Source organism: Rissa tridactyla, chromosome 5, assembly GCF_028500815.1.
Source record: "Rissa tridactyla isolate bRisTri1 chromosome 5, bRisTri1.patW.cur.20221130, whole genome shotgun sequence".
In the NCBI taxonomy this organism is placed as follows: domain Eukaryota; kingdom Metazoa; phylum Chordata; class Aves; order Charadriiformes; family Laridae; genus Rissa; species Rissa tridactyla.
In genome coordinates, this window is record NC_071470.1 from 52,320,695 (window position 1) to 52,345,982 (window position 25,288).

Consider the following 25,288-nt stretch of genomic DNA (forward strand, 5'->3'; position numbering starts at 1 on the left):
GTTAAGGTAGTGTTGTTACAGCTGAAAACTTCACACTGTAATTGAATTCTTACAATATCTTCCTTAGAAGAGTGCTGAAGAACAAAGCATATATGAAAAGGAGAGGATTGCACATGCAAAGCAGATAATAAAACCATTCATCTTGAGAAGAGTAAAAGATGAGGTAATGCTTTATCTTTAAAATAATGGTTTCATATTATCAAAAAGTCTGATAATCTTTGAGACTAACAGTAAAATTTAATGTCAAATTTTGTCAGTGTTAGTTTTACCTGTTAATCTAGGAAGAGCAAGAAACTTGAGCTGTCTTTCATCTTTCAGGAGTTTGCAAGTAAAAATGTGACCTGCTGCAGCTTTGGGTTTTCATGCTCATTATTTGCTGACTATTTATAATGGGGAATTGTAGTTAGGAAGGATCACCGAAAGATGATTTGGTGCGCTGCTAAGCAATGAGAAGTGAGAAATCCTCTACATTAGCCACAAAAATATTTGTGACTTTATAGTAATGATGTTTTATTGTAACTGAAAGGATTAAGGCAGTGAATGTGCATGTATGTATTTGTGCATATATATGTCTAGAAATGTATGGGGGTTTTTTGCTATCATCAAAATGTTTCTTTTTTTATTCTAAAATCCAAAACCTATTTAAATTCTTCTATTTAGAATTGCATATATAAAAGAAAGGGAAAACTTAGTAGTGATCCAAAAAATGTTTCTGCGCACTTGCATACTTAGTAGTCATTGTCTTGTAGGGGGTATCTCTGATTAGCATGATTGTTGGTTCCAGGTATTGCATGTATTATTATTTCATGCAGTTTTGGAGTGTGTAGATGACATTACTTGGTGAGGGAGTGATGTGTAATCTCAAAAAAGTTCTGAATTTGTAAACTGAATTGCCAACACAGTGAAGTTGCAGCCAATGAAAGGAGTTTGGATAGGAAGAATGAATAGAGTAGCTTAAAATCAGGCTTGTATGATAATACAGAATTACTGACCCTTCACTACAGTACAGTTTTTACCCGTTATGTTTTCATTTTGTCAGGTCCTTAAACAACTACCTCCCAAAAAAGATCTCATTGAACTATGTGCCATGTCTGAGAAACAGGAACAACTATACTGTGATCTCTTAAACAAGCTCAAGAAAACTATTAACAGTAATGGTATGTGAGGGTCTCATTTCCTTTTGCTGGATTTTTTTCATGCCCAGACATATTTCAAATGTGAATAGACAGCCCTTGCTTTGTAGAAGTGTCTAACACTCGTAAACTGATGACGTCCCTTGTGTGAATTTTTCCTAAGTTCAGGTGAAGTGTCACATTCAATCCTTATAAATAAAGTTCTGAGAGATAGAGACGCATGGGATAGACATCTGTGTATTACTTCTGCATATACCTTATTTCTTTGTTTACAGAGAAAAACTCTGATATGGGAAATGTAATGATGCAACTTAGAAAAATGGCTAATCACCCTCTCTTGCACCGTCAGTATTACACAACTGACAAGCTCAGGACAATGTCCATGCTTATGCTTAAGGTAAGGTGATGAGATTCATAAGCGGTCCTTAATTTCTCAGACTTTCTAATGCTACTTAAATAGATCTATTTTTTTATTGTCAGTCCTCTGGTCAAAAGTGTGTCTTTGCAAAACTTAATTCATTGTTGCTGCTTTTATTTCTGTGCATCTATCCAGTGCTCTAATCAAGCTCTGTATGTGTTTAATACTGATTTTTGTGTCAGATATTAGAATGGAGAGAACAGTTGTGGGACTACAGTCACCTCCTTTCCATTAGCTCCCCCTTAACACCTCTTCCCTCCACCCCAAAATTTAAAACCAAAGTACTTACGGGAAAAGTCTTGTCTGGGGACTTGAGTTTAGTGGTATTTCCTGAGTAGCAAGAAATCTAGGCTGTACAGAACTAAAATAGGGAAGGCATAAGCATTGAACTATTGAGGATATTTTTTTTTTGTAATTTGGCTGGGGTTAATGCCTGTGGAGTTTGGGGAAAATTGTTACTTCTTTCTAAACTATAAAAAAAATCTGAATGTGCAGCACGTGCTCTAAGAAAGTTGCAGCTGGCTTTGAATAACTGCAGCTTTGTTTTAAAATAAAGCCAGTCGAGGTTGGGGGGAAGGGAAGAAGTCACCCATTGGTTTATGAAGGATTTTTGTCCCATTTTATTCCTACTCATACCATCGTACTCTCCAGATGTGGCATTTCTTTTCCTCTTTCTTCCAGGCATGACATCCCTCTACCCACCCTACATCTTGGGCTGGGCTTCCCATGTCTTCTACCATCTATCCAAGGATTGGACCTCCCTTTTAGGGAATGTGTCTTCAGGGGAAGAGGTCTGATACAGGGGTAAAAGGTCATAGGGCTTGATGGGAACTAGGTAATTGCTATGGAGGTTGAGCATATAACTTAGTTTTTGGTAGTACAAGTTCTTGTAAAAGCTAAATTGCAAAGTAATGATCCTCTACTCTAAACCTGGGGTTGCAGGGTTCATCTTTTGTTGCTTGCATGAGCCACGCTCTGGCATTTGTCTGTGTCTAGTTGTGCTACTTTGTTCTTTCAGAAATTTTGGATGTTAATGTGTGGTAGTTCTGGTTTTTTTTTCTTTTTTCATGTCTCTGTTGAAACTGTGTATTGCATTATTTCCCTTCGTTTTTGCTAACAGGAACCCACACATTGTGATGCTAACCCCAACCTTATCTTTGAAGATATGACAGTGATGACAGATTTTGAGCTGCATTTGCTTTGTAAGCAATATTCTCATGTCAGTGACTTCAAGTTAGACATGGATCAGATCTTGGATTCTGGAAAGTTTAGAGCACTGGAACGCATTCTCTCCGACCTTAAAGAGAAGGTTGGTACTACAGGTGGCTGAAACATCTAACATCTTTTCCTGTCCATCTAAAGGGTGGTTCTAAATAACTGGTTAAATTAACGTCTGCTAGCTGTATATGCAACCCAGTTGCTTTTCTCTGGAGTCTTACAGTGTGATTTAGTGCGTGTGCAGTATTGCAAAGCAATACTTACAGCTTTTAATGTGCGATCCTGCCTACACACATCACTTTAGAGACAGCTTAAATAAGCGTTCCCATTCTTCCAAGTTTCAGAATATTTGTCCTGAGTTAACGCTACTTTCTCAATGTATGGAGGGCTAGTGTCATTTTTGTAGCTCCTTAACTTTGACCTTTTTTTGGCAATTGAAGACTGTATTACATTAGAATAATCACATATGTGTTAAGCCAGTGTAAAGGTAAGAAGAAGTTACTGCTTTGAATCATAAATTCAAACTGGCTTATTTTACAAATAAGCGTGTACCATAATACTTCAGAGTATCCTGAATTTGCACAAGTGTATGCTGTGCATCTGTTTGATTATTTCAGACAACAGAGTGCTGTTGCTGTGCACGATATGGAGAATAGCTTAAATTTAAGTTTTTAATGAAAATATTTTTGTTGATGTTTATAGGTGGGATAGATCTGTCATTTATGCATTTGACATGGGATTTCTAGATTGCTTGAGTCACCTAAATACAAAGTAACTGAAAATTATTGCACTAACAAAAGGTGGGTTACTGCAGCAGAAACACTGGATACGACATCTTCACTGAAAATCAGTCCTAACTTGATGAATTTCAGTTCAGTCTTTAGTTTGGAAAATAGACTCGGTCAAAGTAGAATCACTTATTTGCACCAATAAACTATTTGTGTAGTTTGTTATCCATAACTGATGTGGTTTAAAACCTTTGTTTTGCTTTATCATTTCCAGGGTGACAGAGTTGTATTGTTTAGCCAGTTTACTATGATGCTGGATATCTTGGAAGTTTTCCTAAAGCATTGGCAACATAGATATATTAGGTTGGATGGAAAAACACAGATTTCTGATCGGTATGTGACTTCTTTGCTGAAGATGAGAGAGAAAAAATGGATGTGTGCAGGGGGTGGGGAGGTGACTTAAAACCTTTATCTTTGTTTTCTAACGTATAGAATTCTGTGGTCAGTGGGTACTGACTGTAGAAGGGGTTTAATGTTTGATTTCAGATCACCTTTGTAAGGATGAGGCTGAAAGGTGAGTTTTAGATGGTTGGGTTACAGTCTTAGTGATCAAAATGGAAAACTTCGTTTTCAGCAGTTTGTGGTGTGTTTTATTTGCTTGTGTGTCAGCGTGCCGTAACAAAAGCTCACCTGTAGATATTCCTTGGAAGTATAGTATATCTCTGTTACAATAGGCAGATAAGCCCCTTTGTTCCTGTAGAACCATTTACTCTGTCCTTCACAGCTGAAAACGTTGCAATGCTTTTCTTGTATTTGAGCTGTGCTGGCTTTCTGCTGTTTCCTATTTCATTATTTCTTTTTAAAATTTTTTTAGTTTCTCTTTCCTTCATTTCAAAAACCTGTCATTCTTGCTGTGGTATTACTTCCCACTTACAGCTGAAATCTGGTACTTCCCTTGTGTGTGCAATTAGTACAGAAGACAGTCATGAAGCTAAATTATGCCCCCCACTCCCCCCATTTTGTTTCATGTACTTCAGTCTTCCCTTGTCCTCCAGCTTGCTCTTTATATTCTATGATCATCCAAAATCTTTTTCCAAGCCTCTTTGACAGATTGATAGCATGTTTCTCTGGTCACTGCTGAGGACTGTTGGTACCCTTTTTCTTTCTGCAAAAAGTCTGTAGTTCAGAGCTGCTTTGCAATGCCACTCTTCTCCCTTTCAAAAGATCATCATCCTAATTCCCGTATTCAACTCTGGAGCCAGTGTAGCATTTTCTTTCTCTAAGGCCTAATGTGTGTTTTCTTGTGTTCTGCAGGATACATCTAATAGATCAGTTCAATACAGATATGGGTATATTTGTATTCCTCCTCTCAACCAAAGCTGGTGGCTTGGGAATTAATCTGACCTCAGCAAATGTTGTTATTCTTCATGACATTGATTGCAACCCGTACAATGATAAGCAAGCAGAAGACCGGTGCCATAGAGTAGGTCAGACAAGGTAAGTCTTTATAATGCTTGGCTTTTCTTGGAGGCAAGCTCTCAAAGGAGGCTAAAAGAAGGACAACTTGTATTATTAAAAATTCCATTTTAAGCAGACACTTGGATAAACCATTTCTGGGTTTTGTGGGAGCTAGGTAATTGAAATTGTCTTAGCATGTGTTGCTGCCAGAACAAACCTTATTTACATGCTCATCCTTTTTCCAATTCTCTATAATTCTCAAATTTCTGGTACTAGGAACTATTTCAAGTCAGATCTGAAGTCTTTGGGACTGTTTGGCAAAGCTGTCTGTTCTCTTCAGGAGACTTCTAAGCTCTGAAGTGCCACTCTATCATAAAGAGTGAAACCGTGGGCTGTTTTAGGGTACTTCATCAGAATAAGCTAACACGAGCAATAGCATATGTTTAATAACTGGTATTTCAACTGTAGTATGGGATGAGGGGAAGGTTGAGTTGTTTCTATTAACGGAGATTTTTGTGAACGTCCAGACTTCATAGTGGCCGGCAGTGCAGGAGAAAACAATTTTTCTGGCAGCGCAGAGCTCAATTGGTCTAGACAGAAAACCTAGAAGCTCTTAATATTGCCCTTTTGTTCATTTCCTTCTTGTTTTAAACCACTGCCATCTGAGCAAAGGCATAGCATCCTTCCCGTTTGTACTAATCCAAAGAAACGATAAAAATGGATTTATCCTATTTTGTGGTTTTCAGAGAAGTAAAAGTCATAAAGCTAATCAGTAAGGGGACTATTGAAGAATCCATGCTCAAAATCAGCCAGCAGAAATTGAAGTTAGAACAAGATATGACTGCGGCAGATTCAGGTAAGTCTCTTGTACGTAATGATGTCCACTAAAGAGAATTAAGGTTGCTGCAATATATTATTCTGAAAAAAAACAAGGTTCTTGATGCAGACAAGCCTTTGGTCTTTTTTCATGTTTAATAAACTAGTAAGATGTATTTGTGCAGATTATTGTTTGGTTTGACAGTAAGTGTCTTCCCAGTCTGAGCCACGAATCAATGACAGACTTCTACAAGTAGAGGATTTTGTACAGTTTTGGGGATCTAGACTTTTGTCTATTTATGTGATATATTTTGAGCTGTACTAATGCTTGTTTTTATTCCTTCAGGAGAAGAAGGAACCATTCCAGCAGATATAGCCACACTATTAAAAGCTTCGTTAGGTCTCTAAAATGTAAATATGTTGTGGAATTCAAGGAAGAAAGGTGATGATGTACCCCAAGGACTCTTATGTTACTGATGACCATGAGTTTTATGAACATTTATAACTTTTTGTAGTTCCTTTATTGTATTCCTCATGGTATTGAAAATTTTTAACACCGATAGCATTCTTTTGATGCTTAAAAATATAAGTGGCCCGAATGTGCCAACATCAGTTGCTGAATAAACATCATTTTACAGACCACTTTTCAAAATGGGGACCTAAGTAGTAATTGTTTTAACAAATCTGCTACTGCTTAAGATTTGTCAGTATTTTTGTAATTATTTCTACCTCCAAATATATATATATAAACTGTCTGTTTCACTGGATTACGCGTGTAGATTTTTTTATATGTGCCTTATTTGACAATGCTCGAGTCTGTTCCTGCTTGTTTTGGTTCATTTGATGTACCGTACTGGTTTTGTATCAACTTGTTCAATAAAATTCCATAGATGAACAAAGTGTTTTCATTTTGTGGTTATTTGGGGGCGGGGTGGGGGTGTTGATATGTTATAAACATATGGGGGTGTTGCATGTTATAAATCAAATAGGCAGCTTTCAAACTAGCTGAAGTGTTCCATTTGAAATGGCTTGGCTTCATCCGGCTGTAGTTAATTACTAATGTTTCATTATACTCTAATCACAGTTGTGTTAGGATATCGATTATAAAAACAGAATTCCTGCCAAGTGAAACTTTTCACCCAGGTTGCAATTTTTATGTCAGTCCTCAGTGTAGATACCAGATCTGCTCCCTGACAATTAGGTGCCCTAACCACACAGCTTATATCTTGCTCTCTTCTTCAAGTTTCAGTGAACTATGAATTCATCTCAGTGGAATGAAGAGCTTCAGTACTATCAATGATGAGATGTGCTTCCTCCAGTGCTTCCGCCTGAAGTTTATAATCTGCTGGCAAGGACGTGATTTGAGGAGGTCTAGAAGAGGAGGATGCCCGTTTCCCTGGACAGAGGAAAAGACTGAAATTTGGTCTTTTAAACTCAGAGTAGTTAAGAGTTGAACAGCTGCATTTTTAGAAGCTGGGGGAAGGCAAAGTATGTGGGGGTCCTTATTGCCCCTGCCCACTGTTAGAGCACCTGAAGCTTTATGCTCTTTGCAGAGCTCAGCAAATCTGTACCAGGCTGAATCTCTCAGAGGACTGCCTTTTAGAACTCACTCTGGTTTGCAATATGGGGTTGCTGGTTAGTTACCATTTTTGTATACGCGGTTATAACAGTTAGAAAATGCTTGTTGCATCTTTTAAAGGACCTTTAATGCATTTATATGAAGAGTAGGGAAGAGGAGCTGGAGTCCCTGGTTGCTCAGTATTTCAGCCTGTCTTTGGATACTGCTGGTGATTAGTCAGGTGATCTTTGAGGTGGGTATCTGGGTTTTTTTGGTTTGGTATGGCTGTGGGCATTTTTTCCAACTGTGCATGCTGAAATAGGGTGAATGTGTGGAGATGTCAGCTCTACTGCCCCAGCATAAGGGAGAAGAGTAAGAATCAGTTCGTCTTCTGTGGTTTTTTTTAATTCCCCCTGTTTTGTTGGACTAAATGGTGGGACTTAACAGACAACCACAGGTGTTTAAATGCTGCAGTTGATTAGGTTATCTGTTTCAACTGAGCGTGATCCTAGCCCAACTCTTATCCCATTGTATTTGCGTATTCTCACCTGTTTGCTTCAGATGTGAAATGAAATAAAATGCCTGCCCTATAGGGTGGTTTGAGTGGTGTTTTGCTATGTAATCAGTTAATGTAGTCTGGCTGAGCAGTTGGTTACTCCTTAAACAATCACACCCCTCCACCCCTGTGGTCAATATCTGTCTTTAAGTGCTCCGAAGCTCCTATGTCTGGCTGGTTGGTTGTTTATTGTGACTGTTTCTGCATGCTTTAATTGGGGGTCTTAAGAGATTGTAGAGTCACCATCCTTGAGGATAATTCAAAAGCTGTCTGGACACGGTCCTGGGCAGCTGGCTCTAGGTGGCCCTGCTTGAGCAGCAGATTTGGACCAGATGACCTTCAGAGGTCCCTTGAACCTCAGCCATTCTGTGATTCTGTGTCTCTGGTTGGGAAAGATGTACGGGGGGTTGGGAGAAACACAACCTATCTGTAGCTTGTTGCTGAAGAAGGGGGGGGAGTGGAAGCTGAAGAAGGAAAAAATCTGTAGAGCTAGAAAAAAGCGTGCAAAGAATTGCAAAGCAGGTGGAGATACCATATTGGAATAAGCAAAAGATTGGGCCTTGCTTTCAGTTCTGGTTTATCTCTGAACCGTTAGTGGCTGGTTGGTGTCACTTGTATGATTGAATGAAATAAGACTTACGGTGGGAGGGAAAAGCAAGTGGCAAGGGAAATACTTTCCCAACAGTGGTCAAATTCAGCCCAGGGGATTACCCAGGTTTGTTGTGATTTATCTGCTTACACCAGACAGTGGAGTCCTCTTGCAAGCACTTGTCTCCCCTTGAGTTTGTGTAAACTGCTTGCATCTACAGCTGTCCCAAGTTGATGGAACGTCCACCTACCTGCTATCCCCAGTGCCAGAAGAACAAACTGTTTGTTTGTTCATTTGTTCTAAACCTGGTTTCCACCCCTGCTACCACCGCCCCCCAGTTTGTGTCTCCTACTTACTGGAAGTAAGATAACGAGCTGCTGAATGTTTTTAAAGCTGGTGTGCTTGTGGGGAACTGGTGCTGGTGTGGGCTGCTCAAGGAGAAGGTGCTTGAGGAGCTTGAAGTCTGTGGACTAAATGGTTGTGGGGTTTTGGTTTTTTTCTGTTCTTTCTCTTTTGCTTTGTGTCCTTAGTCTTCCCACACATTTATGCTCTCTGTTAATTAGCCTGCTTTCCCCCGGATTGAAAGTCTACAATAGACAAAGTATGGCTGAGATTGCGTCTCTCCGGGAAGGTTTATTCGTCTCCCTTTGAGACCCCACAGAACATTAATTGAGTTGATCAAGCACTTTATTAGTAGCAGGGGGGGAATGTAGTTGAAACCACATCTCTCCCTTAGGTTCTACTCTACTAAATCAGCTTTTTAAATTCTCTCCTATACATGGATACAAGTGGTAGATTTTGATTTGGTATAGCATACCCATCTGAAATTAATTTAAATGATTGTAAAAGTAATAACTTAGGGCGCTTATGTTGAAAACTAAACATGCTTTTTTTTTTTTTTCCAGTCTGAACAGCTGATCTACATTATCGTCTTTGGTCTCTTCTGGATCCAGGCTGCAATAGCTGGAAGCGCTTCCACTCTGTCTCTGAGAGCCAAAAGCCTGGGGTAGTTGTCTGCCAGGTCAGGTTTACAGGACAGAAGTGTCGTACTGCACACATCCCAGTAGAAATCAGCCCATGTTACCTGGTGGAAATGGGAGAGGAAGCAGTAAATTTTAGATGGTAATCTCAGATGCTGGGACTACTAATATTCCCAGCAAACTGTAGGAATGTAACATGGATTAATCCGTTTTGTGTTGTTTTTTTTTTAAAGCCTATAATTACAGAAGTAGTAATTAAATTGCAATGCAAGGCTTGACTTGAGTGAAAATTGGTTAGATAAAGCCCTTGCTACAAATATTACTTGCATTATAATAGTAATCTTTCCTGCTGAAACTGTGCTGCAGAAAAGTGTTTTAATTAGTTTCCAAATAGTTTGGGTAAAAAAGGGGATTACATTTTCTTAGAGTTTTTTCCGTATTGTCTTATAAATTGAGCAGTGATTATAAGCTGAGTTCTAAACAACTCTCTCTTTTGACTAGTACAAAGGCATTTATAATGTTTCGTGTCAACATACTTCTAAACTGGTTTAGCAAATGCAGATCCTAGTCCTGGTTTGCCTCATTTTTCTAACGGAATGGAAAACAGTTTTCACTTTACAAGCGAGCAATCAACAGTGTATTGGTAAAAACAAAGAATTAGAAGAGTGGGGAAAGTTGTTTCATGGCCTGGCATGAAATACAGAAACTCAACAATAGTCAATGAATTTATTTTACTGGCAACCTGATTGGAATGGGAGAAACAAAAATTGTACTTACAGACTTCCCTACCAGCCACTTGTTATCCCCCAAGAAAGTATCCAAATCTTTCAGTAACTCAGGTGCTTTGTTGGTGAGGATGTCATCAAACGCTTGTTTCTGGGGGAAGAACAAAACACAAAGATGCACACCAATGCGTAAGCACAACAGTCAGCAAAACTGAATTTTCTGGGGGGTTTCTTACTTGTGAGAAAGAAAGCTGAGATCTGAAAAAGGTGACAGTGAAATCATTTGGTCTGACGCAAACTTTAGGCTACTCCGTTCTCTTGGGAAGAAGGAGTGTGTTAACATCCAAGTCAGGATTAATACCGAAAACAGCAATTATTTAAGCTACGTAAAGAAATGCAGAGGTAACTGTCATTTGGATACATGTAAAGGGGCACTATAGAATTTCGGAAAACTGAGGTAATTACCCACGAAACGTGTTAGATGCCCAAAACAGGGAGCATTCGTGGCTCAGTGAGCCTTGCAGTAAGTCACCCAGCCGTGGCGAGACAGGAGCCTTACCATAGTTTTGGGAAAAATCCATTTATAAAATATATTCCCAGTACCTCACGGCCATTTTGGGGGGACACTTTAGGATATTATGCTTTCTAGTGTATATTCTTTCAAATTTCTAGAATCCCTTAAGCTCTGTCTGTCTTGCTGTCAGTCAGATGCAGGCCAGTTATTTTTCCTTACCAGCCCTTCTTGTGTGAGATGTGGAACCTGGGTTTTGAACTGTTGATGGGTTTATCTTTGGTCTTTTCTCTTAGCAGGTTGTGTTCTTTTTTTATCTCTGCAGCAATGTGATTTGAGCTGAGGTGCTTAAAATATGTTTTTGAAAGCTGAAGTCTGTGCTGGAGGATGTGGGCCTTAGTATTTGTCTGTTAATGGATGAAGGATGAGGTGGTGTGTGGTGGTGCTGGTTCTCTGCTAGCTGTTCCCCATAGCAGAAAGTTTTAAGGCTGCTTTTGGAGAGTTAGCTGTTTCCTTTGGAGAGGGAAACTGTTTCTGGTTTTCTCTTCTCACCTGTATGGAAGCAATTGCGATTGTGAACTGCTGTGATCATCTGGTCTGACCCGTGTGGCACAAGTTTGTGCAGTCAATGTGTTTGGCCTAATTTTGGAGGAACGCACTAAGGCGTGGTTAAATAGGTGCTGCTATACAGGAATAGAATTATTTCAACACCTTTTAAATTCAGGTTAATAAAAAAAAAAAAACTTAGAAGAGGGAGCAGCCTAAAAGGTCCCCCCAAAAATGCAGACTGAAATAAAAATCAGTATTTCTACAGATGTTTTTGAAGATTTGACATCATTTTCTACTGTCTGTCTTAGTAACCGAATGTTGTGACAGCAAGCAACAGCCAGAAGTTTGCAGTCCAGAAACTTCATGTGTATAGCCTGTGCTGTAACATTTCCTTTTTTTAGGTAAGTTCCCCTGCCCTCCTTGGAGGTGGGGGGGAACCCCAAACCAAAACCACCCAAACTATTGCGTGATCGTGATGGTAAGGACCCCCCTAACTACAGAAGTATGCAGTCAACCCATGAAACTGGTGGGGACAGTGACCGGGATCACCCTCTGGAGTAGCACAACCTACTTGTCTCAACCCTGGAGCCTGGAGCTCTCCCAGGGAGGGGGAGGGATGTAGGGTGAAGGGAGAGCCTGGCACAGAGGGAGCTTCCATCTCTGCTCCCTTTACCTTTGCTTGGTTTTCTGTTTGCTGCTGGGTATAAAGCATCGAACATCCTTTCATTTTTCTCCGAGGTTTGTGTGTTCCTCTAATCGCTTGTCAGGCCTGGGGAAGTTTTCTGACTTTTCGGCTTTGCTATGTGTAAATGAGTTAAATCTGGCCCTGTGGAACCGTGAGGCGACACTTCTACCACAAGGTGGTGGCAGTGGACCCAGGAGGAGAGAGGGAGAACAGCTAGTAATGAAAAAAATGTTTGAGACTCCCAGAAAGTGAGTTTCTCCATCTTCCTCGGCCCCAAAACACTCCCTTGCAAGCATACGTGCATGCAGGCATATAAGGGCTGCCTGTGAACTCTTTTCCCTTTTAAATTAATCACTGGTGACACGATCTGGGTCCTTACTTTGGAGAAGTGCTTGAGTACGAGCTGGGACACACGCAGGCGTTATCATGGGAGTTTCCCTGTGAAGGAACAGCAGTACTACGGTGCTGCTTCTGCACGAACACATTAGCAATAGTGCGGCTGTTCCTAAACGATTAAAAATCATGAGTCAACCTGCCCTCCCCAAATGAGGAAACTTCAGGAAATCAGTAAGCGATTAAGTAATTCACATTTTTTAATACTCAAACCTCCAAATACACTTTCAGATTTCCCCCTGTAAGATTTCAGAGCACTTTCATATTGTTTCATTATTTATTACTGGTCTTGGTCAACATTTTTTACTCTGTAGTTTCTGTAATGAGATATCCTGGTCTATCTGGAACGTTACCTTTGAATAAATGGAAGGTGGCTGCACTGGTAGTTAATGGTGAAACCTGTTGTTATACTATCACTTTCCTAACAAGGGTCAGGTCATCTGCTCGGGTCAGAGCTGTGTGGAGCCATGGTAACACTGGAGTTAACTCATCCATCACCCTCTTCCCCCAGCAGCTGATCTGCATGCACACTTGCATTTCGGGCTCTGGTGAGAGGGACTGGACTAATGACCAAAAAAAAAAACCCCCAAACCCAAATGCTGTAGGACTTGCCCATGACTGTGTGTTAAAGTAGCCATGGCAGCATGTTAGCCTGGTGTCAGTATTTGCAGAAGCACCGCAGAGGACCAAGGTGGGGCCGCAGGGGTCTGGAGAGCACAGCCGATGGCTGCAGTGACAGTGAGGGATGTGCTACCTCCACTCTTCAGCAGTGCCTGCTGTCATACACCGCCCCAGAAATTGAAAAGCATTTGTCCCTGGCAGCTGATGTTATTGAAGATTGATACTTCTAAAAAGCCAAGTAGAAATCAAGATGCAGAAGGGCAAAAGATGGACCTGTTAATACTATTCAGTTAGCAAAGAAAGAAAGATTTGCCCTTGTTCTGTTTGCAACAAGATTCAGGTATGGCACAGTGCCCACTGCCATGGAGGTGTTCTCCTGCCTTTCCCCCTTGAAGAGCAGTTTGATGTGTGCACATATGCCATCCTTGATTCAAGGTTAACTAGTGAGGTATTGCTCATGATGGCCTCATCATTGCTTCCATCAAGGGTGAAAAAAAAATCTGGTGAAGGAGGAGGTGGGAGGGAGCAGGTGGCCTTGGCTGGGTTAGCCTGGAAGAAGCACAGAGCTCCTCCAGCTCAGCTTTGCTGTGGTGAGGTGATGGACCCAGGGGTTGGCACATGGCAGTTTCTCCAGAGGAGACGCTCAGGTACAGAATCATGGCTTACGTGCTACCTTTGTTTATATTAGTGATTGTCTTACTCTCACGTCCTGGTTTTTCTCTGCCCAAGGAAACAGGGTCATGAAATCATCTATGGTGTCTACAATGGCATCAGCTAGCGCTTGTTCCACGGGTGTCTGACCTGCCAGACCTGTGGGAAGCAAGCATATGAAGGGAGGTTAGAGACAGTATTGGAAGGAATTTTTGATACTGCAAAGGTAAACTCTGTTCTTTGTGAAAGTTTCTATAAACATACATGCATTTTTGATGCTAACAACATGCCTTCGACTCCTTGCATCCAGGTGCAATCTCATCTACCTTTGGTTTTTTCCCCCATCCAGCCTCATATAGCCATCTGAGGTAGTGAGTTGTTCTTTCCATCACCCGAGCCCATGGCCTAACTACTGCTTGTTTATCCTTCTCTCTGCTTTCCACCATGCTGGGACATTCAGCGAGGGTCAGGTCTAATTCCTTTCTGTTAATCTTTCCCTAGCTATCTTAGCTTTCAATGTCCTTGTCCGTCTCATGGTCTTTCCACCTCTCAACACAACCTCCAAAAGTGCTCTGTGAGTCTGCTTCTCTTTCCCTCTATCCTGCCTGTTCAGACCCATTTTGAACCTTCTTGTGACATCCTGCTTTCTTTTGATTACTTTATGGTAATGAGGCACCTTAGTTGAACTTTGCCTAGTTTATGAATCTGCTTTCCTCACCTGTTGTCCTTTGGCTTGCCTGCAGTCTTCTTAATGCTACTATTTCTTTCCCTCACTCTTGCTCCACAGACCTGCATTCATGCTTTCACCTCCGTGCAGGTTCAGGTCACCCTTTTCTTCCTCTCTCGGTCCTTTAAGCCTCACCTGGAAGCTCCATGGTTCCTATAAGCCATATTGCCTGTCATCTGCCAAGTCATCTCCCTTACTGAAACTTTCTGCTTTTTAAGACAAGGGATGGGCCTTTCCTTTGGGCATCAAGTTCTGTGAGCCTTCAGTAAAGAGTTCTTAGTGACCGTCATCTAAAAATGCCATTCCTCAATTTTGAAGGCTTCGTGAAACATATGCAGACTTAACAGCAGAAGTAGCAAGTTTTCACTATGAATTTGAAAATATTTTTTTCCCATTCCATGCAAGCTTTTTTTGCTGCTGTAGCTGAGAGTGGGACTTAACACCAAAAAGAGAGCTGCATGGTCTGAGTTTGCTCCAGAACCCTAGCCTTTGTGGCTGTTGCGAGACAATGGACAAGTTGTTGAGGGAATGCCTAAGTCATAACTTCAGGCCATAAAAGGAGCACAGCTCCATCCCAGTCTCCCGACAGGAGACGGGGAGGGAGACAGTGTGGGTGGAAGGCAGGCTTTCTCATCGTTCCTCATTACCAGGTGGATGCTCTCGTCATTCTCTTCTCTTGCAAGTAGTAGATTTTATCAAGGATGGAGGAAATGGCCAGGAACGTAATATTGCAGACATGCGTGAAAATATGTTGTGCTACTGCCTTGAAGAATAACACTCTGCACTTCTGCCTGTTTCCTCAATTGGAAAATGTGAAATATTTTGAAAGGCAGGTTACATCTCTTTGCTCAGAATGTTAAAAAAAAAAAAAAAAAAGTGGGATAGTACTCGCTTCCCAGCCCCCCTCTTTAATTTGCTGATGCTCAGCACACCACAAACACGACCAGACCAGTTTTGCAGATGGCTTTGAATGACAGCTTGCTGACCTAAAGCAAACCCTGACTACTCTCTTTGATTACTTGCATTACTAAGTCTCATATCACTTTATCTACCCGGTTGAGTACTTCCACAGCATGTAAGTATTTAAAGATACAAGTGATGTCACCATCTGATCTAATCTCTCTGCCAGCTCAGAATTGTTGTCTAAATCTTCTTCAGAGCACTCTGCCTGCTGACTGTGATAATCTCTAATGCTTCCAAAACCTGCTTCTCCTGGTCATCTCTGGTTAACCTGACAGCTCGAAGTTTAGCTCCCCGGAAAACTGCCCTGAGAGCCTTAGGGAAGCCACAGGTACACACTTTTTGCCGTGCAGTGACAGGTGAATATAAAGGTTATTGGCTGGAGAAGTCAGCCCAAACCCCAGGTATTGTATGCAGAAGGGAAAGGCAATCAGACATAAGGGGGGATTCTTTTAGGTGTACACACTTAGAGTGCAAATATGGAGCTCAGCCACTTGACTTCAGCTCTGAACATCATAGCATTTCACACTACAGTTAGTTTGTTACTTTTGACCTTTTTTTTGGTCTGGTATTTTACTTTCTGCATGAGGTTTGAATGACTCTAAATCCTGTCATACAGCTTCCTAGCAGATGGGTCTTGCTCTGTTGCTTCTTCCTGATCTTGGAACTGCAGGGGATGTAGCCTGAGATCTCGTCAGGATTGACACAGCAGCCCCAACCCAGAAAGCAAAACTGGCAACAAATTATGGTAAGGAAGGGCTGCTGAACACGGGCATGCCACCGCACAGCACTCTTCGATGCTTTTTAAACCACCGCTCTTTGAGTGGCACCTCTAATAGCATCCTATATGGTATGCTGCGGTTCTGTGGTCGGCACTTGGCACTGGCAGACAAACTGCAGATGCAAGGAGAGGCCGATAACTATTAGCTGCTTCTGCCTGGGAAAAACCCTAGTACCAGTATTGCCATGCTGGTGTTGACTTCTGCTTGGTTGGGCTCGCCAAGCTGTTGGTTTCCGTCTGGTTTTGCTGCGGTTGGATGTATTTTTCCTGAGCATTAAAGGTGGGTGTAGAACACAGCAAGAAAATAGTCAAATATGTGGTACCTGATTCTCTGGCGAGGTATCTTGCTATTGCCAGGCTCTGGTGAATGATAACTCCATCTACTTCCAGAATGGGAATCTTGTGGAACGGGATAGCTTGGAAGAGGGGAAAAAAAAAAAAAGGAAAAAACAATGAAAAAGTTAAATCACAGCCCTTAACAGTAGGAGTCTGTAATAGTTGTGCTGTTACTGCTCAGAGGGTATGCATTGTTACAGCACTTAACAGTTTCACGGTATTTCTGTAGGGAAATGCATGGATCGAGAAAAATACAATAATTAAGGTTAAGGATATAACCAGATCGCACTACAATAAGGCAACTATCGCGTAGAAACCAGGTATTGCATTTCCTGTTTTCTAGCCTTGCGCTCTAAAGGCTGAATGTACTCCTACATGTCATGAATTCTTTATGCAGGGAAACTTTTCAATAGAATCTTTTTTTTTTCTTTTTTTTTTCCCTTTTCTTTTCTGCTTTCTCCTCCACAGGAGAGGGACGGCCAAGGTTAGGCAAAGTACTACCAAAGATTTTTGTAATGCGGGATCCAGCTGGGGTATGAAATAAGAGATGGGGTAAAGACGACACAGGTGCTTTTTCACTTACACTTGTTTTAAATTCAGAACTTGTATTGTGACGTTTCCCTTGACAGTCATCACCAAGAGTGAAATACAAATTTCACGCTGAACCGCAAGTGCAAAGAAGTTACTCAAATTTACTTGACTTGGCTTGCATTCAAATAACAATTCAGTCTGTCACAGGGAAGATGCCTCCAGACTTTAAGTATAGGGGAAGACAAACTAAGCAGGTGTCATGGCTATCTGTAAGAGTGTTTGAGGTAAGAAATCAAACTTATTTTTCAGTCATTAATCTAGTAGTATAATGTGTGTGAAAACTTGTGCTGCTGTTTTGCTACATTTCGGAGCAGCTGCTGGCATGATATCAAGTGGGGCTGGAACCTCAGAGCAAAGCTTATGCTGGGAAAAACTTGTGTTGAGGGTGGTGAGAATCCACTCGTGGCAATACGGCGCTGTTCACTGGCGGAACTTTAAATATCTGTGTTTCAAAGGACGCGATTTCATAAACTCCAAATACATGGTCGCAGGTGCTGATCATAGCCAAAGGCTTTTTACCCGATTTTCATGTGGATTACACTTTACGTACATAAGATATATATGCCCATCTGAAGACTGTCTTGTGATGTAAAAGGCAGTAGTGGAAAAGTGAGAGTGTTGGCTATTGGAAACGTGCAAGGTGCTTTCAGACCCATGAGAACTGCCTATGTGGGACTTCTAGAATACCACTTCTATTCTGTAATGTTTTTTAGCTCTTAATGAAAAGAGAGCAATAATGAAATTTGATGAATTTGTGACCTGTTTATGAAGATAACTTCTTCAATGATACAGTAGTTGGTGAACACTGCCACGTGGCTCTGTGGTTTAGCACGCAGTATGCGAATCGCATTAGGTACAAGATTTTTTGATGTCAAATCTGTATCTGCAAAATGAATTTGGCAGCTGCAGAAGACATCCAGGACTCCTCTGTGTATTTTTTTTTTCCCTGCATCTGAACACAGTACTAATGATACTCCTTTTTTTTTTTTTTTTTTTCCCCTGTGTTTAGCACACTAGGAGGCCAGTATAAATTTTGATGCTGATGACTAGCAGAAGCAAAGGAGCTCAAAGAGCATTAACTGCTGTACCCCAGGGAGAACGCATGCACTGCTAGTTGTTATTGAAACGCTAATAGACTTGTTGTACAGAAGACTCCATATGTTTGTTATCCAGAGAGCAGCAAGGTCTTGGCAACTCCACGTATTGCTTCATTGAGAATCCAGAGAGGAAAAGACGCATCCCTGAATGCTAAACTGAAAAGCTCTCTGGTTGTGAAATTGAGAAGAGCCTTGGTTCCGCGCTGTGGGATTAACGGTGTGGAATACCGTGAGCATCACTGCCTCCAAAGCCACAGACCTGTGAAATAACATTTGCTTAGGCAGGATACCAGCGCATCTTTGGAGCAAGCGTGAGGAGAGGGGATGAGAGTGTGTGCGACTGCTGGCTGGGCCGGTGTGCTCAGCCTTACAGCCCTGTTCAGATCCCCGCCAAGCACACGAGGCTGTACCCCAACGCCTGACGACAGGTAACAGTAAAAGTACAGCCAGCTCAGGAGCAATAACCGCTGCCCCTGAAGGAGTTAACCGGCCGTCTTCGGAGGCCCCCATCAGAGTCCCACAGGGCTGATGCAGTTCTGGCCAGGGTACATGACTAACCAGCCTCTGTAGCAATAACTGTCAAAACACGATGATGATCGCTGCTCAGGTTGGGAAACTACAGTTGCTTCATCTAGGAACCGGGCAGACCATTTTCTGCTGTGTTTACACGTGGGAGGCAAGTCTAAAAGCCACAGCTTTGACTGACGTTTCACTTTGTTGGTCACTACAAGGAAAATGAAAGATGATTCTTTTGTATAGATACATTAATTTTTTTAAGAAACCCTTGATTACAGCAAAAGGAGGGAGGCATCTTTCTGATGGTTGAGGAACATGGATTAAGATGTGAAAGGCAGCTGTTTGGCAGAATGGTGGTAATCTCTCGTGTTCTGTTTCTCGGGAATCTGGCCATTTCTTGATTAACTTTTTTTTTTCCCTAGCAGTCCAAAGAATTCAAGGGAATTGCTATTCATTCCTTGAAAACAGGAGTAATGCCTACGAAGTGCTTCCTCCTCAGTGCTGAGCTATTTTTATTAAGATCTGGTTATTCTTTCTTGGAAAAGAAGCTGAGTTTACATTTAAACACATACAAATACAACTCTGGTTTGTGGGCAATAGAAGTATTCATACGCTTGCATGATTCATAATGTAAGTATACAATTAATAAATTAGAACAGACTTCATTGCTTGTTGTCCCACAAGCCTTAAATGTCCAAAAGAAATTATGCTTTGATTTATAATGAGGCTTGGGTTGGTTTTTTTTTGCTAGAAGGCAGCATATCTATTGCTGTCATTGCTAAACAATGGACTATTTAAAGCATAACAGATGGTAAATGGGAGATGTTCCTTCCTTTTTTGAGCTTTCAAAATGCCATTTGATTTTTTTTCTTATAAAGAAGGAAAAAAAATGTGATTTGAATATAAATATAATTACTTTTTTTCTTGCTGATAGATCGTATGTATATAATTATACACTGACTTTTGTCAAGTATTGAGTTAATGAGCTGTAAATGAGTGCAATTCTGAGAAGTCTGATTGAAAGCACACTTGTGCTGTCCAGATCATTGTAAAAATCTCTCGTTTCTTCTTGGGTGCAGGGATACTATTCTTGCACACCAGAAAGTATGGCAGAAATCCAGGCTGCTTTACAGCTGAAGAAAATGGCAAAGAACAGTCAAGGCGCAGAAAATATTTACAGTACATCATCTCCTCTGTATTGGAAGAGAGGGTATAATGGCTTACAAAGTTGCATTTTCAGTCTGGAAAAGTTTAGAAAAAAAAAAATATTTGCCTTTGAATCATTTTATCCAAAATTCATATAATGAGATCAAAGTTTTTAGCAACCTGCAGTCAAGTATCATTTTGCTCCTGTAACTTAAAAGAGCAATTTCCTATATTGACAAATTCATAGCAAAACCGGGAGATTGATTGTATATATATGTTTGGCTGTTGTGGGCAGGAATGTACTCCCTGTGAAAACTACCTTTTCCAAGGGGAAAAGTGGGGTGGTGGATTTGTGTCACGCAGTTCATCCTATGGAAGGATGTGAAGAGAATGTGAAGGTTGATTGCTTGGAGGCAAGGTCAGGGTTTCACAAATGACCTTGATGTGGCCTCTGGACACTTTGCCCATAGCCCATTTTTCCGAAGCGCAGCAAAACCCACAGCCAGGCCATCTACTCAGGGGCTCCAAACCACAGCAGAAAACCATCTGTCTATACATGAACTTAAGCAGTTACCCTTGAACTCATGGATATGGGCTGAGCTCTGCTCATTGCCAGCACGCATTCAAGGAACCTCTGGGGATGTCCAAATGTGCCATGTGTATAAGAATTGTATTAAAACTTCTAAGTTTTACACGTTTTTGGTGAAAGGCATGGTTCATGTGACTCTAGATGAACGAAGCAACTAGGTCGGTTCCTGCCAGCTTCCTACGTTAGATGAAAGTGAAAGAGGTGGCACATGAAGCTGGAGTGTGAGAGGGATTTCACTTGGGTAGAACGACGGTTGTGGGGGCAGTTCATGAAAGAACGTGCATTGGAGAGCAATTGTGACTGAACAGTTAAGCCAAAGTAGCGCAGACTGGAAGGATGCGCGTGTCACTTTGCTAAGTTTTTCTTTAACCTTGGATCGGTTAGGGGGCTGCTTCATGCTTGCGTCAGTTTATGCCCTTGTGTATCCATATGGATGTCCTTTCCATGTTTTTCAAAACAATGTTGTCTTGCAAAGTTTTTGACTCACACTTGAGCAAATACATTTTAAGAAGAAAACTAGAAAAATCTGTTGCCGTCATCATGCTAACAGCGTCATTTCCCAGGCATGCACAAAATATATGACCTTTCTCTTTTAGTTTCTGCTTGCTTTGTTGCTCATCTGAAGTAGAAGGCGCTATGAACACTTGTGTTGATTTTCAGATTTAGATTGAAAACTTGCCAAAAAGAGGAACAGGGTTTTTTAAAAGTATGCTGTTTTAGATATCTAAACCTGTATTCGTCTTTAAATTGAACTTTCATGAGCAAATTCTTGTTTTTACTATTATCTTGGTTACTCATTGCTTTTAGCACTGCGTGCTGGAAAGAAATCTGCACAGACTTTACACTGCCCATGAAGAAAACCTTGACAGAGGGTGAGTGTAAGCCATCAGACTGGTCTGTAGTCTCTTCTCATTGTAGGAAGGATTCACTGAAGTATCTGTGCAGTGTTTAGGAGTTGGATGAATTCCTTTTTATACATACTTTAGTTTTCTTTGGCTTTTGAGACTAGAACTGTGATGTTTATATAGTCTCTGCTGGATACTAAGTAGGGGAGATGAGGCCTGATGTGTGTTAAAAGCAAGGACATCTGTTTAAATTTTCTCCATCCCCTGAAGATCCTAAGGGCTGTGATAACTATTCCCACCCTGGCATGCCTATAGGCTCCCACTAGGGTTCAGGCCCTCCCTTTGACCATGAGCTCCTCGTTCATCCTCCTGGGCACGACCCAGTGGATGGTGCTCATGTGGGCCTGTTTTTCTGTCAAGGACAGGGAGGGGAAACACAGCACAGGGCTGAACACGGTTTTGTCCAAGCCTGGCAGCTAGGATGGTTGGCTGCTGCTGTGGAGAAACCAGAGGTTACAGCTGTGCTATGCTTCTCGCCACTGTTCTTCCCCAGGCAGTGAGGAGGCCCTATGCAGATACAGTTTTTAATTTCCTCCTTCCCTTAGTTCTTTCTTCCTTTTATGCTCATCTTTTCTTCTTCGTTCTTCTCCTCCTCATCATCTCTCTTCTTTCCCCCCACACTTGTCCTGACTCACCTCAGCTTTGCTCCCAGACGTGAGTTCAGGTTCCCCTAGTTCCCCCAAGCTGAGCTGCTCCTCCCCACGTTTCCTCCTGACTGTATTGAAATCATCCATAGCCTTGATGGTAAGCAGCCTGTGTTTAAGTGTTTGCATGTTCCTCAAAACCTGAATCATCAGCAGTTTTGCAATCAAGCAGCTTAGATTGATGTCATGTAAGGCAGCTGGATTGGTCAAAGATGGGGGAAAATAAATGTCACAGCCATGCTTCTTACTACAATATCTATCTCTGTCAAAATAAATTCTTCTCTGTCTTGCTTTTCCTTTCCATTAATATTTAAATTGGATCATGAGAAACAAATATATGAGACACTTTGCATCTTCCAATAAGAACTGTATGACAGATTTATTTTTTGTAAGGCTGGCAGAGGAGCAAGACCCCTGGGCAGTGGCTGGCCTGGAGCTGGAGGCATCCAGAATCGGTATCCTACAGAGGGATGACCAGGGTGGTGCTCTGATCTAACCTCAGCCCAGATTTAGTGCTGTAGCTATTACAACTCGGATTCTCCTTGGGAGTGATTGCTAAATGCTACTTTTTACCCAAAGATAGCTATTTACACATCTTAGCTAGAGCTACGTAGCAGCAAGGCACTCAGGAAACAGGCCGAGCGCTCCCTTGAGGAACAGTTGTCTGCTGTTGAGTAGCTCTCAAGATTTATTTATTACATTGGAAGTATTTTCAGTGCAATAATTAGTCTGTCAAGTTTCCTGAGGACCTTACAGGCACCATTCCACCCCTCTTAAACCCACTGTAAAGCCTGCGTAATTGCCGTTGCTTCCAATTCCCTGAATGAGCTGCAGAACAAAAGCTGTTCCTGTGTGCTGGCCTGAGATCTCAAGTGGGTGGTAGCCTTGTGTACCGTTACAGTGGGTTTTCTGCGATATCACGACTTATGTCAGTGCAGTGACTCTTTTTGTGAGGAGCCTGTTATGTGCTAATACATTATCCTTGCATGAGTCTATTATGTACTAGCGCGTAGATCTCGAATTGACTATGGTTCAAATGGTGGCATGGTCAAGTCAAAATCCATTCAAAAGGAAACCATAAAATGTGCGTTAGTTTACTTATTTAAACAATTATTGATTATATAAAGAGTAAATGTCATGTAAAGCTACTACTTGATACTTGGCTGGTTTTTAAAATTCTGTGCTAAAGCTAGTCATCGCTAATACTTACATACTAGCTTGCTTAAGCTTGTTCATATTAAAACTACAATCCTTGCCTGAAATCAGCAACTGGAAAGTTTAGCAAAGATGATCCAATTGGTTATAGAAGGAAAAAAAATGTTGAGATATAGAAATTTTCATTTTAGAATGTAAAAGGCAAATGACATATGTTTTTATCTTATAATATGCTCCCATCCCCCAAAAAACCCAGCACTACTTAGGTGTAAACGAAATTAAGTGAGACAGTATTTCTTGGAGTAAGGAGTTACTTATTTGCCTGGACCATTAAGACAACAGCTTGCTTGGGGGGAACCACGTGAAAAATGCCAAAACGAACAACAAAAACCATGGCACTCTTCAGTCTAGGTCAAAATTAAACTTGCAGCAGCTGCCAGTCTGCTTTCTAAATGGACTTTCTGCACATTAATATTAATGCACACATTTTCAATTTTCTCATCGATTTTACAGGAAAACTGAGAAATAAGTCTTTTCAGAATAATGACAGTATTTTCTGGTTTATATGGTATGATGATTTGGCTGGGAAGTTGGCATATGTTGCAAAACCTTCCTATAATTCTGTGAAAATTGCTGAAGTAAACCTATCCTCTGTGCAGAAACCTGACTCCTCGTGCACTTAGACAAACTTGAATTCTTTGATATGTTCCCTTATTAACTCAAGAAACACGAAGCGTTCTCCTTGTCCAAACTTCTTCCCTAAGTATTTTTTCTTTATCTTACTTCATTGTACTTGAAGTTTTTAAAAAAGGAGACATTATGTTTTACTTGCAGACTCTGCAGTCAAAACTGGCTTTGGATCTTTCACGGGCAAGTGGGTAAATGCAAACCCGTTGTATGCAAATGTGCATAGTAATTTGTCTGGTATTTCTTAATCTCACTTCAATATATAATTATGTAATTAGTTCAATTAATTGGACCAAAATTTTAATGATTTTTAAGGGTTGCAAAATAAGCAGTGTACCAAATTGTTATTACATTAGCTGCTGTTACATCAAATGCAACTGTAATTCCCCTTATTCTTGCTAAACACTTAACCACCCTTTGGTTTTCCCTGCGATGAGACTGACTGGAATCTGCTATTTTATTTCTTTTCTTTCTGAAGTAGACCCAGTCCAGGCAAAATGGAAAAAAACCAAATCCCGAGCTTCATAAGAAAGATCTGAATATGGAATATGAATAACAATAGTGTAGAAGATCTCTCAGCAGAGTGAACTATGCCTTTGTATGTGCAATGGGTTGGATGTATCCCCTCACTTCATATTTACTGTTGAACGCAGCAGTAATTGAACTTTTTTGGTGAGGATCCAGTTACCTGCTTTCCTGAGGACAGGTGCTTTTTCCTTTTCAGTCCCTGCCTCCATGGAGGGAGCTGAGGCACGTTGTGAAAAATCAGGATAACAGAGAATGCAAGTGGCTTGTTTTCCTTATGGTGAATGGTGCATCTCTGCTGTATCCAATATTGTTGTAGTGTTCAGCCACATAATGCCTGTACCACCTAGTGCCCAGCTAGGAGGCGTCCATTTCCTGGGCTTAGTCATGGCCTGCAAAGTCAGTGTTTAGGTACCTTAAGGCAGATTGGCTCTTGGTCTTGTCGTACAGTATATTTACTGCAAAGCCCTGTTGCTACCTTTTATTCAGAGTTTCGCTGAATGATTTGCCTGTGGGAGATTACTTTGTCTGGAAATACCATGAGTAATTGCTTCACAAAGGAGGAGGAGGTAGTCATCAGTTAGTTGATCTCCAGGCAATTTCCTTAGCAGCACTACATTGTTATGCACACAGACACAAGATACCTTTACTCTTGTTTTAGTTGACGAACCTCTTAACTGGCATATTGTCTGCAATTCGGATGCCACAGGTGGCAAATGCCACCATTACATAGGTTCTTGAGCTAAGTAGGATTCAGGGAACCTTCCAGAAGCAGAAGTTTAACACCCTGGTATGAGATGTAATAGCACTTTCAGACACGTATCCAACTGTTTGTAGGTGTGCGTTTTCCTGGTCAATTAACACGATACATTCCAGTTCCCATCCACTGACTGACTGTCTGGGTGTCTACAGAAGCCTGAAATCCAAAGAACTCTTAGGCCAGCATAAATTTTGCACAGATGATTTCACAAATCTGAGAGCAGCAGCTCCCACGTTTCACTACGCTTCTTATCTGCTTTGGAATTTCCTCTAGGGATCAG

At 41.1% G+C, this 25,288-nt stretch overlaps 2 protein-coding genes across 3 annotated transcripts in view; one reads left to right on the forward strand and one right to left on the reverse strand.

Moving 5' to 3' along the window:
• Positions 1–6,544, forward strand: part of SMARCAD1 (SWI/SNF-related, matrix-associated actin-dependent regulator of chromatin, subfamily a, containing DEAD/H box 1) — a 45,822-nt gene extending 39,278 nt beyond the window's left edge. Inside the window, exons 17-24 of the mRNA XM_054203018.1 lie at positions 68–163; positions 1,040–1,157; positions 1,409–1,530; positions 2,672–2,860; positions 3,772–3,890; positions 4,812–4,994; positions 5,702–5,811; positions 6,118–6,544. Coding sequence (XP_054058993.1) covers positions 68–163; positions 1,040–1,157; positions 1,409–1,530; positions 2,672–2,860; positions 3,772–3,890; positions 4,812–4,994; positions 5,702–5,811; positions 6,118–6,179 — 999 coding nt within the window. The 3' untranslated portion in view covers positions 6,180–6,544. The remainder of the gene's footprint in view (positions 1–67; positions 164–1,039; positions 1,158–1,408; positions 1,531–2,671; positions 2,861–3,771; positions 3,891–4,811; positions 4,995–5,701; positions 5,812–6,117) is intronic.
• Positions 6,545–8,852: 2,308 nt separating this feature from the next.
• HPGDS (hematopoietic prostaglandin D synthase) overlaps positions 8,853–25,288 on the reverse strand; it is a 31,144-nt gene continuing 14,708 nt past the window's right edge. The window contains exons 3-6 of one of the 2 annotated variants that reach the window (XM_054202911.1): positions 16,381–16,473; positions 13,639–13,748; positions 10,232–10,330; positions 8,853–9,558 (exon numbers count right to left, since the gene is read on the reverse strand). In XM_054202911.1, coding sequence (XP_054058886.1) covers positions 9,394–9,558; positions 10,232–10,330; positions 13,639–13,748; positions 16,381–16,473 — 467 coding nt within the window. In that variant the 3' untranslated portion in view covers positions 8,853–9,393. The remainder of the gene's footprint in view (positions 9,559–10,231; positions 10,331–13,638; positions 13,749–16,380; positions 16,474–25,288) is intronic. The other variant, XM_054202910.1, reaches the window with a different exon arrangement.